The 19,139-nt window shown below is 46.2% G+C and overlaps 1 protein-coding gene across 16 annotated transcripts in view; it reads left to right on the top strand.

Moving 5' to 3' along the window:
- DYSF (dysferlin) overlaps nucleotides 1-19,139 on the top strand; it is a 226,753-nt gene that overhangs the window by 193,390 nt on the left and 14,224 nt on the right. For all 16 annotated transcript variants that reach the window (XM_066378029.1, XM_066378031.1, XM_066378025.1 and 13 more), the window contains 9 exons: nucleotides 8,037-8,165; nucleotides 8,474-8,629; nucleotides 10,579-10,670; nucleotides 13,566-13,736; nucleotides 14,403-14,545; nucleotides 16,541-16,680; nucleotides 17,867-17,955; nucleotides 18,213-18,308; nucleotides 18,718-18,859. In XM_066378029.1, coding sequence (XP_066234126.1) covers nucleotides 8,037-8,165; nucleotides 8,474-8,629; nucleotides 10,579-10,670; nucleotides 13,566-13,736; nucleotides 14,403-14,545; nucleotides 16,541-16,680; nucleotides 17,867-17,955; nucleotides 18,213-18,308; nucleotides 18,718-18,859 — 1,158 coding nt within the window. The remainder of the gene's footprint in view (nucleotides 1-8,036; nucleotides 8,166-8,473; nucleotides 8,630-10,578; nucleotides 10,671-13,565; nucleotides 13,737-14,402; nucleotides 14,546-16,540; nucleotides 16,681-17,866; nucleotides 17,956-18,212; nucleotides 18,309-18,717; nucleotides 18,860-19,139) is intronic.

The raw sequence follows: 19,139 nt of genomic DNA, 5'->3' as shown, positions 1-19,139 counted from the left end.
TACACAAAAATAAAAAAATATTTTGGTAATCATTAGCATAGGGGAAAAAACAACTCATAGTCTCAATATCCAAAGATAGGAAACAAAAGCTATGTTAAGAAAGCATTAAAAAACAAAACAAAACAAAAAACCCAGTAAGCCTAGAAAAATATAATAGGAAAATAATAAAACGTATTAATTTTCCTAACAAATAAAATGGATTAAATACCTCTATTAAGTGATAAGATCTCAGATGATATCAAAGTCAAAATTCATTATACTGTCTTTCAAAGACATGTTTAAAGCAATATAACTTAGTTAGAATGCCTGAAAAGTAAGTATCTTGGCAAACAAGATCAGCGCAAACAAAAGAGGAAGAGGTAGAATTCAAAGTACACAACAAAGGTAACAAAATGCAGTATTTTAGATAAATATAATGTGTGTATTTGAATGAAGCAAACTCCCAAATGTGTTTACATAGAATAATAAGGCTTAGAAATACTTAAAGCAAAAATGAGAAGAATATATAAACTAATACCTCACACAAGCTGAGGCATGAAATGACAGAAATTGAAATCGCAATGGGGATTTTAATGTGCCTTTCTTCTAGACAGATGAAGCAGAAAATAAATAAATAAGGAAATAAAAGATATAAGTAACAAGGTAAATGTTTTATTAAAGCTACATTAAAAGTAGGTTTAAAAATAGAGAATAAAAATAATTTTTTTAAAAAATAATTTTATTTTTTTAATGGGGCGACATCAATAAATCAGGATACATATATTCAAAGATAACAAGTCCAGGTTATCTTGTCGTTCAATTATGTTGCATACCCATCACCCAGAGTCAGATTGTCCTCTGTCACCTTCTATCTAGTTTTCTTTGTGCCCCTCCCCCTCCCCCTTTCCCTCTCCCTTTCCCCCCTCCCCCCCCCTAACCACCACACTCTTATCAATGTCTTTTAGCTTCACTTTTATGTCCCATCTACGTATGGAATAATGCAGTCCCTGGTTTTTTCTGATTTACTTATTTCACTTCGTATAATGTTATCAAGATCCCACCATTTTGCTGTAAATGATCCAATGTCATCATTTCTTATGGCTGACTAGTATTCCATAGTGTATATGTGCCACATCTTCTTTATCCAGTCATCTATTGACGGGCTTTTTGGTTGTTTCCATGTCCTGGCCACTGTGAACAATGCTGCAATGAACATGGGGCTGCATATGTCTTTACGTATCAATGTTTCTGAGTTTGGGGGGTATATACCCAGTAGAGGGATTGCTGGGTCATAGGGTAGTTCTATTTTCAGTTTTTTGAGGAACCACCATACTTTCTTCCATAATGGTTGTACTACTTTACATTCCCACCAACAGTGTATGAGGGTTCCTTTTTCTCCACAGCCTCTCCAACATTTGCTATTACCTGTCTTGTTAATAATAGCTAATCTAACAGGTGTGAGGTGGTATCTCATTGCAGTTTTGATTTGCATTTCTCTAATAACTAAAGAAGATGAGCATCTTTTCATATATCTGTTGGCCATTTGTATTTCTTCCTGGGAGAAGTGTCTGTTCATGTCCTCTTCCCATTTTTTTATTGGATTGTTTGTTTGTTTGTTGTTGAGTTTTATGAGTTCTTTGTATATTTTGGATATTAGGCCCTTATCTGAGCTGTTGTTTGAAAATATCATTTCCCATTTAGTTGGCTTTCTGTTTATTTTGTTATCAGTTTCTCTTGCTGAGCTAAAACTTCTTAGTCTGATGTAGTCCCATTCATTAATTTTTGCCTTCACTTCTCTTGCCTTTGGAGTCAAATTCATAAAATGCTCTTTAAAACCCAGGTCCATGAGTTGAGTACCTATGTCTTCTTCTATGTACTTAATTGTTTCAGGTCTTATGTTTAGATCTTTGATCCATTTTGAGTTAATTTTAGTACAGGGGGACAAACTGTAATCCAGTTTCATTCTTTTGCATGTGGCTTTCCAGTTTTCCCAGCACCATTTATTGAAGAGGCTTTCTTTTCTCCATTGTGTGTTATTGGCCCCTTTATCAAAAATTATTTGACTATATATATGTGGTTTTATTTCTGGACTTTCTATTCTGTTCCATTGGTCTGAGTGTCTATTTTTCTGCCTCTCTTCTAGACAAATGAAGCAGAAAATAAATAAATAAGGAAATAAAAGATATAAGTAACAAGGTAAATGTTTTAAAGCTACATTAAAAGTAGGTTTAAAAATAGAGAATAAAAATAATTTTTAAAATGGAGAAAACATTTTTCCCTAATGTTCAGAAAGCACTTACAAAATTTGATCATATGTTAGTTTAGTAATAAGTTACCAAAAGCACAAATCATACAAGACAGATTAAAATGTAATGAGATGAGAAATTAATAACAAAAGTTTAAACAAAAAGACCAACCACTTGGAAATTTAAAATGTATTTTATTGGGACTTCCAGTATGAACATGGCTGCATACGTCAGCATTTTCCCCCTTTTCTTCTGGAAATCATTCAAACCCACAAACTCCATTTTCAGTAAAAGTTGGAAACAAATAAAACTCGCAGACTCTAAAATACATGTAAAGGTTGTCCAAAGGCAATGAAGATTGGGTAGAAGCCACTCGGCAGTAAATTAAGAGAAGATGCATGGAAATGATGAAAGGCCATGGTGGTAGCAGATCTCAGAAAATCCCATACTTTCTAGTAAAAGAATGCTGGTAATTATTTAAGATAGGTTATAGGTACATGGGGGCTTATTATCTATTCTCTTTACTATTGTGTTTGCTTGAAAATTTTATGATAAATTGTTAAAAAAATATAGTTCCTGAAATTGAGGTTTAACCATAATATATAAAAGTTATATCCCTTGTTCACCATAGTGGATGTGGGAACTGGGAAGACGGGCGCAGGCTGGTGGCAGAAGCCTCTAAGAGCCAGTTTGGTTCAGAGAAGCAGAGAACGTGGAGCAACACAGGAGTCCCAGACGGGCCATATTTGCAGGAAGTCGTCTGCATCAGTGGTAGAAAAAGAAGTAATTTGTCCAGGAAAATTCGGAACATTTAGTGACAAGTAATAATAAAAGAAATGACACTGCATTAATTCAAAAATGCTATGAAAAAAGAAGACAAAATATAAATCATAACTTTACCAAAAGAAGAAGCTATGCTCTGACCAGAAAAATTTTGCCAAGGAGTAGACAAGATGAAATATTTTGATATAAATTTTTTAGAAATGAGCAGTCAGAGTGCAAAGCAGAAATGAAAGAACTCAAGAGATCATGAGATGAGAAGAGGCAAAATATGAGCTGATAAGATTCAAGAAAGAATGAGGAGGAAGCATGAAATTATAAGAAGCCCAGGGCAAAAAGGCCACAATGGTAAACATGGCCAGGAGCATAGAGGACAGAAATGATAAAAGTAAGCAAAGCAAAGTAGAAATAAAGAAAGAGTAATAATAAAGGAAGAGAAAATGACATATAGAAGTCAGGGTAAGGAGATCCAACATTTGCATAATTGGAGTCTCTGAAGAAGACAACCAAAACAATTAAATAAAACAAATAAACACTTAACAGTCTAATAAAACTTCACAAATATGGAAAAATACTTGAATATACATATTAGAAAGTCCAGTTTGTGTCAGGAAATATTTAGCCTAATTGATCAGTCCTGGGACATATCCTGGTATATGTTATTGGACTGCAGAGATAAGGAATGTTTTGGAGTAGTCATCCATCTTTCCTTCCAAAAAACATTGTCATTTAAAATAAGAAATAAATCAAGGTGGCTTCAATTTCTCTTGATCATCAAGGACAGAAAGGGTGACCAAGGATTTTTACTTAGCCAGGCTGCCTTTCAGGCTCCAAGGCATGCTGTTCAGGAGCAGATAGTGTGGCTCCCAGGAGCCCATCCTGAGGAACTCGTAGGGAATGAACTTTAGCCAACGAGTAGATAACTGAGAAGACCACAACGAAAAGACGGGTTGTGATCATGTTTTATCTTAGACCTATAATCAAAATAAGTGAAAAGGTGAAGGTAACAGGACAGAACGTAAATACATATACTGAACTCTAGAAGTGACGAAACTGACAAAACTTGGAGAACAAAAGGTAATGTGATACAAAGTGAAGACACTGATTGCTATATTATAGAACAAATAGTGTTGACAGATCGTGTTTAAAATTGGCAAATCAAATAATAAGAGTATAAGCAAATTATAAGCAAACCATACAGGGGTAAATATTAAGGAATCTAATAGTGTCTAATAGTGAGTGATGGAAAAGGAAACAGCAGGAGATAAAATTTGATTAATTTATCATTGCTATAGTAGGGAATTTATAAATACTGTCCCTAATGACATAAAGGAATAAGAATATTATTTATATATGATAAATTTATAATAATATTAGAATAGAAACTCAGGTCACTGTTTATATCAGAAGAAACAAACACAAAACTGACCATAAAGGCAAAGATTAAACAAAAATCTATGATACTAGAAAACTATAAATATGTAACTATGTAAATATAAGTGTGAAAGCAGACAAAACATGTGTGTCATATCAATCACTTATTAATAACAGAATTTAAGTCAGATCTCAAAGCAAAATCTAACTCTAAAATAAAGAGATTCATAAAGGCTGAAATAAAAAACAGGGAAAATGTGTCATTGTCAACTGCAAGTAAAAAGCAGAAGTCACAATCTTCCGTCTTGCTATTAGACACAAGTGTATTCAAGTTTCCAAAAGTGAGACAAAGGATGGCACTTAATAATGCTAATTGGTGCAATTCCAAGGGATGATAGTTTTAAGAATACCTCTATGCTGAATAATGCAACATCAATCTTTATACAACATCAGTATTTACACAATAGAAATTATAGAAGATACAAAAAGAAATGGAAACATGCTGGTAGGTAGGGGGAGATTGTAATTCTCTTCTCTCAGTTCATGTCAGAACAAAGGGACAAAACTGTGAAAGGATATAGAAAAACAGCACAATCATTAATTTGGTTAAACTCTGTAGCCTGAAAGCAGAGAATACAGTTATAAAAACTGACCATGTAACAGGCCAAGAAAAAAACCTTAATAACTTTCAAAAAGTGGCAATGTCATTGACAATTTTTTTTTATTATAATTGCTATAAAACTAGAACTTATCCTGACCAAGCAGTGGCGCAGTGGATAGAGCATCGAACTGGGATGCAGAGGACCCAGGTTCAAAACCCTGAGGTCACTGGCTTGAATGAGGGTTCATCTGGCTTGAGCATGGGCTCACCAGCTTAGCATGGGGTCGCTGGTTTGAGTGTGAGATCATAGACATGACCTCATGGTCGCTGACTTGAGCCCAAAGGTTACTGGCTTGAAGTCCAAGATCATTGGCTTGAGCCCAAGGTCACTGGCTTGAGCAAGGGGTCACTTGCTCTACTGTAGCCTCCCAGTCAAGGCACATATGAGAAAGCAATCAATGAATAACTAAGGTACCACAAGGAAGAATTGATGCTTCTCATTTCTCTCCCTTATTATCTGTCTGTCCCTATCTGTCCCTCTCTCTGTCTCTGTCATAAAAAAAAAACAAAAACAACCCCCCCCCCACAAAACTAGAACTTAATAACAAGATCTGAAGGCCCAAATCTCTACAATCTAGAAAAAAAAAGTTAAAAACCCTCTTTAAAAATTTTTTTATTTTTTTTTAGCAATTCTTGGTGAAGAAAAAAATACAAACCAAAATTACAAAATATCTGGAAAACGATAAAATGCTTTATATTAGGATTTACTTAGCCCTGGCAGGTTGGCTCAGTGGTAGAGCGTTGGCCTGGCATGTGGATGTCCTGGGTTTGATTCCTGGTCAGGGCACACACAGGAGAAGCGACTATCTTCTTCTCCACCCCTCTCCTTTCCCCTTCTCTCTCTCTTCCTCTCTCTCTCTCTCTCTCTCTCTCTTTCTGTCTCCTTTTTTCTTTCCTGCAGCCGTGGCTGGATTGGTTCAAGTGCATCGGCCTGGGCACTGAGCATGGCTCCGTGGAGTCTCTGCCTCAGGCGCTAAAAATAGCTCGGTTGAGAGCATGGCCCCAGATGGGCAGAGCATTGGCCCCAGACAGGGGTTGCTGGGTAGATCCTCATTTAAGGCATATGTGGGAATCTATTTCTTTATCTCCCTTCCTTTCATTTGGAAAAGAGAAAAGAAAGAATTTACCTGTTATAGCTAAAGCAGTGTTCAAAGGAAGTTATAGCTTTAAAAGCTCATGTTAATTAAAAAGAAAGAATGAAGACTAATAAAGCATCTGAATCTTGGATCAAATGATAAAAGTAAAACTATGATTATGGAATTCCAAGAAAATGAAAATGAAGGCATAATACAGCAAAAACAAATGGGGCAATGCCAAGGCAATAGTAAGAAGAGGCATTTTCATAGCAATAAGTATTTTTCTAATCAGACTAGAAGTAGCAAGGTAAATAAAAGTTCACTTGAAATTAGAATTAAAACAACTTGAAGTAGTAGAAAGAAAAAATTAAAATTAAATCAGAAATAAGAAACTAGACTAGAGAAAATGGTACAATTGACAAATAAAAACACTGGTCCTTTGATTGAAATAAATCAACTATCTAAATACGTAGAACAAGAAAAAGTTAAAAATGATACTCATCAGGCCCTGGCTGGTTGGCTCAGCGGTAGAGCGTCGGCCTGGCGTGCGGGGGACCCGGGTTTGATTCCGGGCCAGGGCACATAGGAGAAGTGCCCATTTGCTTCCCCACCCCCCCTCCTTCCTCTCTGTCTCTCTCTTCCCCTCCCGCAGCCAAGGCTCCATTGGAGCAAAGATGGCCCGGGTGCTGGGGATGGCTCCTTGGCCTCTGCCCCAGGCGCTGGAGTGGCTCTGGTCGCGGCGGGGCGATGCCCCCGGAGGGGCAGAGCATCGCCCCCTGGTGGGTAGAGCGTCGCCCCTGGTGGGCGTGCCGGGTGGATCCCGGTCGGGCACATGCGGGAGTCTGTCTGACTGTCTCTCCCCGTTTCCAGCTTCAGAAAAAATTAGAATTTGAAAATTAAAAAAAAAAAAAATGATACACATCAAATGTTAACCAAATAATTAGTTTCTACCTTTGGGAATCAAAATATAAGGCAAAATAATGTTTTCTTTATATTTACGTGTATTTTGTAATTTTTAATAATGAACCTACATCACTTACATAATTAATTCTTTCTTGGAAGAGATAGAACTTGAGCTAGACCTAAATGAGAAATAATATTTAGCAAGAAGAGAAAGGAACTTACCTGAAGTATCTTGACTGTCAGATTCAGATATAACCAACTTAGCATGGATGTTAAGTTGTTGAATCTCATTATTAGGTATATTTATTTTATCATCTACAATAGAAAACCACTACTTTGTTTAAATCTAAGCAATTCCAAAACACTGTCTTAACAAATAAAAGTTATTGCCTGTTTGAGAGGAATGAAATAAATAAATTGAGTTCACAAATTTAAAGTGATGCTCCGAAGACATACTTGGTCTTGTTTTTGATACCATTGCCATTGAGACATCCTGGACAGTGAGCACTGGGGCTTGACATGCTGACCCATGAATTTTCCAGAGTTCTGCTTTGATCTTCAAACAAAACGTCAGTTAGCTTTTTATGTGTTTGAATATGATCTTACTCTCTTAAAAAATGCACCACCTATGTATATATTGGCTCTCAGAATACCACATTAACCAGAAAAGCTGAACAAATGTCTTTCTCTCTTCCTCCCTTGTCCTGGTTTTGTTCTCTCTCTTTCATCTCCACTGTTTGCATTCTCATTATCTGTCCTTGTTCTTCCTTCCCTCTCCTGCTTCTCTTCCTTCTTGGACCCCATCTCTTATTGCCGCCACTCCCACCTGCCTTCCTCTTTGCCTGTCTTCCTCTCATTTGCTGTGGCCTTTCCCTCTCACTTTCTTCTCTGTCTCTTCTCTTCTCTCTCTCCCTTCCCTCAAACACTATCATGTTTCCTCCCTTTTTTTTTTTTTTTTGGCTATTCCTCTCTCTTCTCTCTTTCACTGTCCCCTTCTTTTGTTCCTGCATATGGCAGGTCTATGACACACAACTGGAGAACGTGGAAGCCTTTGAGGGCCTGTCTGACTTTTGTAACACCTTCAAGCTCTACCGGGGCAAGACTCAAGAGGAGCTGGAGGATCCGTCTGTCATTGGGGAATTTAAGGTAAGTCCTTGAAGATTCTTCACCCAGGGAGGCCTACGAGGGGCAGTCAGTGAAGGGGGCAGGGCAGGGGTGCTGTAGTAATGTCCAAAATGGCTGTAGTGCTGATGTTGGTGACCAGCTGGGTGATGGAGGTGGTGACAGTGATGCTGACGCTGTTGATGCAGAATCAGATGGTGGTGATGGGATGGCATTGGGCTTGGTGACCTCAGCAGTGATGACTCTGGCAGAGGTGAAAGTAATGGTCATAGTGGTGATTGTGTTGGTGACAATGATGAGAAAAATGAAAGCTGACTCCTCCTTCTTTTTAGGGTCTTTTCAAAATTTATCCCCTCCCAGAAGACCCAGCCATTCCCATGCCCCCAAGACAGTTCCACCAGCTGGCTGCCCAGGGGCCCCAGGAGTGCCTGATCCGCATCTATATCATCCGAGCATTCGGCCTGCAGCCCAAGGACCCTAATGGGAAGGTAACATTTCTAGAGCACTCGCCTTCACCCAGAGGTACAAATGGGCTGCAGAACCTGGACACAGCTCTGCCCTAGGGAGTTCACAGCGATCTAGGGAAACCAGACAAATATACCAAACTGAGATGTGGCTGGATGGAGCTTGAGCACAAGCCAAGTGCTCTAGAAGTTCAGAAAAGGCCAAACTCAGTACGGGACACTCGAAAAATGAGGAAGGCTTCCTGGTTGGCAGGGAGGGAGAAGAAAGTAGTATTTTAGAAGGCATCAAAAACCTCAGCAGGCCCTGGCCGGTTGGCTCAGTGGTAGAGCGTCGGCCTGGCGTGCAGAAGTCCTGGGTTCGATTCCTGACTAGGGCACACAGGAGAAGCGCCCATCTGCTTCTCCACCCCTCCCCCTCTCCTTCCTCTCTGTCTCTCTCTTCCCCTCCTGCAGCCAAGGCTCCATTGGAGCAAAGATGGCCCAGGCGCTGGGGATGGCTCCTTGGCCTCTGCCCCAGGCGCTAGAGTGGCTCTGGTCACGGCAGAGCGACCCCCCCGGAGGGGCAGAGCATCACCCCCTGGTGGGCAGAGCGTCGCTCCCTGGTGGGTGTGCCAGGTGGATCCTGGTCCGGCGCATGCGGGAGTCTGTCTGACTGTCTCTCCCTGTTTCTAGCTTCGGAAAAATAAAAAAAATAAACGAAAAAAAAAAAAACCAAAAACACCTCAGCAAAAGTTGGCCAGAAGACTTGTCAGGGTGCGTTTAGACAAGGATAAGGCGTGAGGACAGGCGACATGAAGGCGCAGGCAGGGACTGCACTTTGCAGGACTTTCCCGGGTGGGGGAGAAGGAGCAGTGGGAGGGAACCGGTCACCCTGCCGTGCCACGATGGAGCCTGGGGCCCAGAGAAAAATCAGTAATACTGATCTTGTCTTCATTTAAACTTTTGCTATTTTGTTACTTATGGTCCGTTGGCATTAATTTTAATTTTTAAAATATTGCATTAAAATATCGTTTATCTTGATTACTGAGTTTTTTTTGGCCCTCCCTGCAGTTGTGTGCCTGAGGCAGGTGCCTCAGTGCCTGTCTAGCCCTGGCCCTGAGTGAAAGAGGGGAGCTTGGAGGAGGGCCAGAGTCTGGAGTCATTGGGAGGGGGTGGGAGAGAGGCAGAGTCAAGCTGGAAAGAGAGAGAGGGAGAAAGGAGGAGAGGCAGGGGTGCGGGCGATTGGATTTCAGAGGTATGAGCCGAGGTTCATCTCCTGCCCCCTTAGATAGGCACAGACCTAGCATATGTTCTTGTAGTTGTGGATAAAGGCCTGGTGTCCTACCCTTGGAGCTCTGCTTTCATGGTGAGAAGTCACATGCCCTTTCCCTTCTGGGAGGTCACAGAACAGAATGGAGCCATTCCCAGCACCAGTGGTCACCATGGTGTCTTTGTGGCAATGGTCAGTTCATGTACTTCAAGACCTCTTGATGCTGAGACTGACCCTGAGCACTGTCCGGCCCCAGCTGCTTCTGGAGGCCAGTTGAGGGATGTTGTTGCTTGCAGGAGGCGTTCAGGGAAGGCCAGCCGGGGCTGGGTTGGGTTGACCAAAGCTGCCTATCTTTCTCCCTTTCTTTCTGCTGAAGCAGAGGTCACAGAAAGGACAGCAACATGGCCCAATTACAGGTCATACACACTGGTATGCTTCTGAGGATATCAGCCTGGCCCCCACCCACCTTCTCCCAGTGGGAAAATGGATTAGGGGTATGGAGGACTCAGGTACCCCCACATCCACTACTGGACGATGGCTAGAAGCCCACTTCAGGGCCGAGTGGTGTCGCATGCAGGATGGGTCCCCGGCCAGGCAGCTTCACAGGATGGCAGCTCCTTGATGGCTGACCGCCTAGTCCCATCCTGAGGCAGAGGACTGAAGAAGCCACAGAGGCATGTGGGGAAAGTGATTTCACCAAACTCTTTTTGTCTCCCTCCTTCAGTGTGACCCTTACGTCAAGATTTCCATAGGGAAGAAGTCAGTGAGTGACCAGGATAACTACATCCCCTGTACTCTGGAGCCAGTGTTTGGAAAGTAAGTTGGCGGCAGCCTGGGTCTTGGGAGGGAGGTGCCAGTCTGGATAGCCCACAGCCCAGGGAGGCAGACGTGGCTGCTCCTGGAAAGCCCCCGGTTCTCAGAGCAGAGCTGTATTCCCTGAGCCTTGCCTGTCTGGGGGGCCGGACCTCAGCTATTCATTGTGTTCAAGGCTTGAGTTCTGGCAGAAACTCCTAGCTCAACACGTAAACAACTACCTCAAAGATGAGAAATCTAAATAGAATCCCAGAGCATGCATTTGCTAATTAGTCTCTCTCTCTCTCTCTCTCTCTTTTTTTAGAGTAACTTTTCCTTTGGAATAATTTTAGATTTACAGAAAAGTTACAAAGATAGTACAGTTTCCGTGTGCTCTTTTTCCAGATCCCCCGCTGTCGACATCTTATCAAACCATAGCATATTTGTTAAAACTAAAAAAATTGATATTGGTACATTACTCTTTACTAAACTCTAGACTTTATTAGGATTTTATCAAATTTCCCATTTATGTCCTTTTACTGCTCCAGGATCTAATCCAGGACCCCACGCGGCATTTAGTGATTACTCTTTTTTAGGTTACACCTTTGTCTGTAGTGGATAGATGAAGGAGGATGTGCACTCCGGACAGTAAAACGCTTCTTGCAATCTAAGAGCAAGGAGAGGGAAGATGAGTGTCCATGGCATGGGAGTAGCTACCGGCGTCCTGATTTGCTTGCTCTTTGGATGCAAGCTTATTCAGGCCGGAGAAAGAGAAGCAGAGGGAGGCTGGTGGCTGTTTCCCTAGCACTTGTAGGAGTTGGTGTGTGGTGGCCTCATACTGTTAAATGACACATTGAATTCATAAACCAGCATCTACTGAGTTATTTGTGGTCACTCAGCCCTGTAACAAGGACCCAAATCAGCCTGGGGAAGGGCTGGGTTTTTTTTGTTGTTTTTTTTTATAAATAAATTTTTATTTTAATGGGGTGACATCAATAAATCAGGGTATATATATTCAAAGAAAACATTTCCAGGTTATCTTGTCATTTAGTTCTGTTGCATACCCATCACCCAAAGAGAGATCGTCCTCCATCACCCTCTATCCAGTTTTCTTTGTACCCCTCCCCCTCCCCCTCCCCCTCTCCCTCCTTCCCTCCCCCCATCCCCCCCCTCCCGTAACCACCACACTCCTGTCCATGTCTCTTAGTCTCACTTTTATGTCCCACCAATGGGAAGGGCTGTTTTGAAAGTGAAACAGTCTTGGGCAGTGATGAGCCGCCCGCCAAGCCGGAACTGGAGGGAAGGGCTGCAGAGGGGTTTGGGGTGGGGTGGGAGCTCTGTTTGGTGAACTCCAGTGGCGGAGATGGGGGCACAGGCTCATGGCAACTGAGCGCAGACAGGGCCCGTCCCACGGTGCGGGGTGATGGAGGTTGGCACCCAGGGCCAGTGGGAGAGTGCGTACAGAAACCCACGCCTCCCACTTTGTCTTACCAGCCCCTCCAAATCGTGGCCCAGCTGGTCTGCCTGGGGTTTCAAGCCTCCCTCAGGTCACAGCAGAAACTCTTTTTATAAGTCATGTAAGAACAAGCACAACTCAGGGGATATAATGCAAACACAACTTTGTTTTTGCCTGCCGGTACCCTGTAAACATTCTGTGGGTGTTACCTTCCTCATTCCCTAAGTGGAAACTGTGGCAGGCAGGCAGGAAACTTTCCTGCTCATGTTTAGACAGTCCACTTTGTCGTAAACCCACAGTCTCAAGCTGATAACCAGAATGCCCATTCACGTGTAATTATAAACACTCTGGACAGCTCGGGGGGGAGCTGTGCCCCTCTCCCAGCTGGTCCACTCTGTGCACAGCATGTGGAGGTGTGCGTGGAAGGATGGCTTTGTTTTTCTGTCTAGTGTAGCTCCCCTCCCACCCCGGCTAGCCACCGAGGTCCCTGACTCGTGCAGGGCCAGGACTAGGGTAATGTGTTAGAGGAGAGAGCCCACCTCACTGGCCCTGTCATCCTGACACCCTCTGGGTCTCCAGTGTTTAAGCTGATTTACTTTCTTGTGGTGGATTTCCAGAGAGCTCCTCTGAGTCTTCCCACTGCAGCTCCTGGGATTTGGCAGATGCTGTGTCCCTCTGGCTGGTGGCCTCCGTTCCCTGGTTCCCAGACGGGCTTCCCCACAGTCTCACTGTTGGATCCCCAGGTCCCATGGGGCAGAGTCAAAGCGATTCTAGTCTGTCCTTGTGGCCCAGCCAAGACGGGAGCAGTGCAGCTCCTTCCACACGGAGCCGCTCTCTCCTCCGCCACAAGCTCTCTCACCTTTCCTGAGTGTGTCAGGCACTAGGCTTTTGTCTTCCACCTCCAGGGAACTCATTGCGGAGCAGGACCAACACCTCCAATTTGACCCCCGTGGGGCATGGGGGTCTTAGAGCATAGCAGGAGCTGTCTCCAAAGAAATTTCTTCACAAACCCTCTCTCTATACTACTCTGGAAATAGGTGTGATTCCCCGAGAGCCCTGAAAATGGGTCTCAGGACATCCCCTTGGTGAATTCCAGAGCTCTGGTGCCTTGCTCTGGACATTTCTTGTCTCCTGGTGTCCTGGTGGAAACTTCAGTTTCAATTCATTTGTTCCTTCTATGGTCCCTCAGATGGCTGCTGTGTGCCTAGCCCAGATTGTTTGGGGAAATCACACATACACTTACACACACACATCTCAGACTAGCCCGGTACCAGTAGTGGAGTGCTGTGGGTGTCGTGTGTTAAGAGCTCCACGAGACCCAAGGAGGGTGACCATCCTGGGAGGGAGGAGGAGGCCAGGGATGGCTTCCAGGCCCCTCTTCTAGCCTTGCTGCCCTCCTGAGTGCCCACTGAGTGTGTCTAGGAGCCAGCATCGTCTGCCCTAACGTCTGCCCACTCCTGCAGGATGTTCGAGCTGACCTGCACTCTGCCTCTGGAGAAGGACCTAAAGATCACTCTCTATGACTACGACCTCCTCTCCAAGGATGAAAAGATTGGGGAGACGGTCATCGACCTGGAGAACAGGCTGCTGTCCAAGTTTGGGGCTCGTTGTGGGCTCCCACAGACCTACTGTGTGTAGGTGCACGGGGCAGGCTGCTTCTCTGACAACAGTCCTACCCCCTGACTATCGAGCACTTCCCATGCGCAGCTCTGGGCTGAGCACTTCACAGGTGTTCGCTCGCTCAGCCCAGCTGGGGTCTTGCCCTGACTCCACAGATAAGGAAACTGAGGCCCAGAGATGTTATGGCTTATAAGTGGTGGGATTAGGATTTGAACCTGTTTGTCTGACTCTTCATGATATTGTTATAATCCAGTTCTCCATAAGGCGCCACTGAAGGCCTATGGAGGGAACAAGGAAGGGAGGGTTAGAAGTGGAGTGACAAAGGGACACATGAGCCCCAGATGGACCCTAAGGGGATTTATGCCAGGTGAAGTCATGTGTGGACAGCCTCAGTCCACTTCCTACCAACTTGGCTCTTATTTGGGTCTGATTTTCTAAATCTGGAAATTGAAAACATCTAAGTTCTAGTTCTCTGTGTATGTGTCCAAACAAGTCCTGTGATCTCTGCCTCAGTTTCTCTTTCTGGAATGTGGAGATCACCAGTCATAGTGGGCGACCAGATGGGTGCCCACTGTGACAGTGAAGGTGACTGTGTGTGTTGGCACCCAGGTCACTGCACGCCCCTCTGTCCTTGTCGGTGTCCTGGAGCGTCTCATCTCTGTCTTGTGTTTGGGCCTCAGCTCTGGACCAAACCAGTGGAGGGACCAGCTCCGCCCCTCCCAGCTCCTCCACCTCTTCTGCCAGCAGCACAGAGTCAAAGCCCCCGTGTACCAGACAGACCGTGTGATGTTTCAGGACAAAGAATACACCATTGAAGAAATAGGTGAGCTGTCAGATGACCCTGAAACCACTGTGGACAATTCCTTCGTCTCCTTCTGTCTGGTTGGTCCTTTCCTGTCATAAAGGGGCTAACTGGACACAACCTACATCAACCCTGGGCAGCACAGACAGTCTTGGTACTTTGGGGATCGGTATTTATCTGTGATACTGCTATAAAAGTAAGAGGTCAAGGTGGAGTCAAGGTCAGAGCTCGGTCCAGTGCCAGGTTGGGGCCCATCTGAGGGCAAGGTCAGCGGTGAGTCTGAAGCCATGGTTGGGTCATGGTTAGGCTCAGTCTGCTTCTGGCTTTGGGCAGTTGGACTTGATCAGAGTTTGGGGTACAGTCCACCTCTGGGAAACAGTTTTCTCCCTTAGTCACACTGGCCTGCCAGCTTGTCCTTGAAGGTACGTTCTGAGCCCCACTCACGCTCCTGCACCTAGAGCATCCGCAGGGCAGGCAGGAAGCCCTGCAGCCCCTGTCTCTCCACCTCAGGTCTGCCTAATGCTCGTGTCTGAGAACCCCCCTGCATGCTCCCTGCACGTCTGCAGTGCCCACAGGCCTGCGTTGCCCACCCAGAGCAGCTCAGACTCCCGTGGTGTTTACAGACCCAGCTGGCCCCTTGCCTTCTGCTGGTGTCAGAGATGGCTGATGTCAGAGCTGGTGCTGAGGTTATAAAAGGGGACCAATGGCTTTGACTCCTCCATCCCAAATCCCCTCCTTCTCTTTCTGTTTTTCTGACTCCCAGTTCATGGCTGAGCCAGCTCCTCTCCATTAGGCCCTGCCCCGCCCCCGTTCTTTTCCCATAGAACAAGCCTCTGTTCTAGGGGTGGTCTCATTTCCTCTACTAGTCTGTGAGCGGCTTTAGCACAGGGGCCAGGGTTCATGGTCGTAAATTTGTAGGAAAGGAAAGCCAGAAAGCTAGTTGATGAGTCTGACATCAACCTGTTTTTGCAGATAAGGCTATTGAAGCCACAAGTTTTTACTGACCTGCCTGAAGTCACCTAGCCAGTTAGGAGCAGAGCCAGATTTCTGGCCTAGTGGTCCTTCTGTGATGCCCTGTTGCTTCCTTGGTGGCACCTGTTAAAGAGGACAGGACAGGTTTGAAGAATGAACATGTGTGTGTGTTCCCGCATGCACACACAAGCCTGTGAACTTGGGCACACCTGAGTGTACATACCTGTGTGGGTATATGTGTGTAGATATGTAGACCCCCCCCCTAGCCCCAGTCAGTGTCCCTCATGGGAGTTTCAGGTTCAAGTTGCTGGCTGATTGGCTAGGCTCATCAGGGTGAGAGCCATCCTGAGTCCTCACCCCGTCCAGCACCAGTCCCTGGCAGGTCGGAGCTGTACCTGGGAAGTACGGGGGGAGGGGGAGTGTTCATGTTCAGGCATGCACCTTTCCTGAGTGAGCCTGTGTTCTCAGTTGCCCTGCTGACCAGCTGGGTGACTGCTCTATCCTTCATTTCTGTCACCTGTAAAGTGGAGATGATAATAGCACTTACCTTCTAGGGTTATTATGAGAATCGAACCTGTTAATATCCGTAAAGAACAGTGCCTGGTTCCTGCTTTATAAGTGTTTGCTGTTATTGCTATTATTTTAGCTGCTGCTACTAATAGAACAGCTTGAATGAACCAGAGGATAGCACTAAGAGCATTTAGATGCCCAATCTGGGAGTAAAGTTTACTAAGGCTCAAAGTTGGGAGCAGTCAGGGAGGGCTTCCTGGAAGGAATGGGTTTTGGCGGTCAGGTGGATTTGAATTGGTGGAGAAGAGGAAGACCTTTATAGAAGAGGCTAGGTAAAAATAATGGCAATGAGGAACCTGGATTTTAAACCTGGAGTCCATGGACAGTAGATTTTCCCTAGATAGAGATGCGAGGACCAGGAGTAGGTTTGGGCTCGGGTGAGGCTGCAGGGGTTAGAGGCATCCCTAGGCCCCAGGTTGCCCTGCCATCTCTTGTTCACTCAGCTGTAGAAACTCTTTGTCTTCTCTGCGGCAGAGGCTGGCCGGGTCCTGAACCCACATCTGGGCTCAGTGGAGGAGCGTCTGGCTTTGCATGTCCTGCAGCAGCAGGGCCTGGTCCCTGAGCATGTGGAATCTCGGCCCCTGTACAGCCCCCTCCAGCCAGACATCGAGCAGGTAGGATGTTGACCTTCAGGACCCAGACCCCCCAGCCTTAAGCTAGCACCACTCCAAGGACAGCATGGACGTCCTAGAGCCACCAGGGGCTTACCAGGGTCTGGCCAGTCCCTGCTTGAGGGTTTTTCTCCCCAGTCTGAGAAGTCATGACTGTTGGTCTTCCAGGGGACCTCATGGGCCTGGCCTCCTCTGGCCACCTGCAGCCCCAGGGCCTGGGGAGTGAGCCTGAGTGGCCCCTTTATCCCCATGTAGGCCAGAGCTTGGGCTCCCCATGAGTCATTGCTGCATGAGCCAGGCCTCAGGGTGCCCTCCTCCTCATCGGCCAGTGACATCCCCGCTGGCTGGCCTCGTGCTGGGCTGCTGTGGGGAGTTCAGACAGGGCGACCAGCACCCTGTGACAGTGGCAGAGCAGCCACAGAGAGCAGTCATCAAGAGGGACAAGGGTGTCCTGCTGTGGATGAGGAGAGTGAGCAGGAGGACAGCAGGCCCAGGGTGGGTGAGCTCAGGAGGGAAGGAAGGATTTCAGGCAAAGGAGGGCCCAGGTTGCCACGGAGGTGCCTTTGAGAACGTGCAGAGGACGCTATCTCTGCTGTTCGGAACTGAGCTCTCTTCTTGGTCTTGTGGCCGCCAGCTCCCCAGAGGGACACAACAGTTGTTAAAATGTCAGCTCTTGCATTCCCTACCTCTGTGACCCTGAAGAATTTACTTCAGCTCCTGCTCCTCCTGTAAGATGAGGACAGAAACAACACCTGGCTTGCCAGGGACACAGGGAGCTGAGGGTGGCAGGTGGCGTGGTTTCCTGTTGTGGGGACCCTGAGACTCTGTGAGGAAACATGCCCTCTGACCCTCCAGGGCTTTGTGTGTGTGCCATTCCCTTGGCCTGAGATGCCCTTCTCCCCTTTTCTACCTGGTGCACTGTGACTCAGCTCAGATATCACCATCTTGGAGAAGCCTTACCTGACCCTTGACCCTTGACCCCCAGGTACAGGCCCAAGCCATAGCCTGTGGACCAGTGGGCTCACCTTTGCAGTTGACCCTGTGGTCCCATGTAGGGTACCTCCCCTACTGGGCGATGAGTCTCTCCATGGCAGGGCCTAGGTTTTCTCTGCCATGTGTCCCAAGGCAATGGTTAGTAGGTGTTGGTTGAATGTGAAGGGTGGTGAGACAACAGGTCGTGTCTCCTCAGGGGAAGCTGCAGATGTGGATCGACCTGTTTCCAAAGGCCCTTGGCCGGCCTGGACCCCCCTTCAACATCACCCCACGGAGAGCCAGAAGGTGACTTACCCCAGCTACAGGCTTGGAGCTGAGCTGGGTGGTGGGATGACCCCAGCCAGCGTGGGTGGGACAAGAAGGTTGATCTTGGGCCAGGCTTTGGACCACTTGGGCCACAGGCTAGCAGTCTGTGGCCAAGAGTCCAGCCAGGCAAGCATCGGAGTCGTCTTGTATGAGCAGGCTTCTTGGCTTCTCAGTCAAGGACCGCCCGACTGTTGATGGGAACTTCAGCTGATTTTAATTGTTCTTCTTCCCCACAGGTTTTTCCTGCGTTGTATTATCTGGAACACCAAGGATGTGATACTGGATGACCTCAGCATCACAGGGGAGAAGATGAGCGACATTTACGTGAAAGGGTACAGAGTCATCCTCCTGCCCACTGATTCCAGCTCCACAGAGCCACCTCCTGCCCCTCTGGGGCGGGCCCGTGGGGGAGGGGCACTGCTGATGGGAGGGGGAGGAGAGAGAGGAAGAGGGTCTGTGGGTGTGGCCTCTGCCTCTGGGGAGTTGTTCCCCGGTAGATTTCTTCTTCCACATTAATATTTGGGTTGAACTTACAAGGTTGGAGGATGTCTGTCAAGAGAAAATTTAGAATATTTAATAGTTGTGGCACATTTGGTACATCACGGAGATTTCCTGGGAATTATTTTTCCTTTATCATTTACCAAATTCATTGACCTTCTTAATTCTTGGTTTGCCTCAGTTGAGGGTGCATATTGTGGTGGAAACCTAAATTAGAAATGTTCTCTAAAAATGTGTGTGTAGCTGGATGGTTGGCTTTGAAGAACACAAGCAAAAGACGGATGTGCATTATCGGTCCCTGGGGGGCGAAGGCAACTTTAACTGGAGGTTCGTTTTCCCCTTCGACTACCTGCCGGCTGAGCAAGTCTGCACTGTCTCCAAGAAGGTGGGTGCTGTTCCCCCGCAGGCTCCGGTCTGGGCTTTCCAATGTCGGCGCCCTGGCACTACTGGCTGCTGGCATGCCGTCGGTACTCCCTCACCACTGCCCCACCACTGCCGGGACAAGCACTGCCTTCATTGCAGAATGACCACCACCACTGTCCCCTCACCACCAGTGCCACCACCACCACTGTCCCCTCACCGCCAGTGCCACCACCACCACTGTCCCCTCACCGCCAGTGCCACCACCACCACTGTCCCCTCACCGCCAGTGCCACCACCACCAC

The sequence above is a fragment of the Saccopteryx leptura genome, chromosome 3 (genome assembly GCF_036850995.1).
Source record: "Saccopteryx leptura isolate mSacLep1 chromosome 3, mSacLep1_pri_phased_curated, whole genome shotgun sequence".
Classification (NCBI taxonomy): domain Eukaryota; kingdom Metazoa; phylum Chordata; class Mammalia; order Chiroptera; family Emballonuridae; genus Saccopteryx; species Saccopteryx leptura.
The sequence above is the reverse complement of the archived record's forward strand: the minus strand, read 5'-3'. Positions and strand labels throughout refer to the sequence as shown.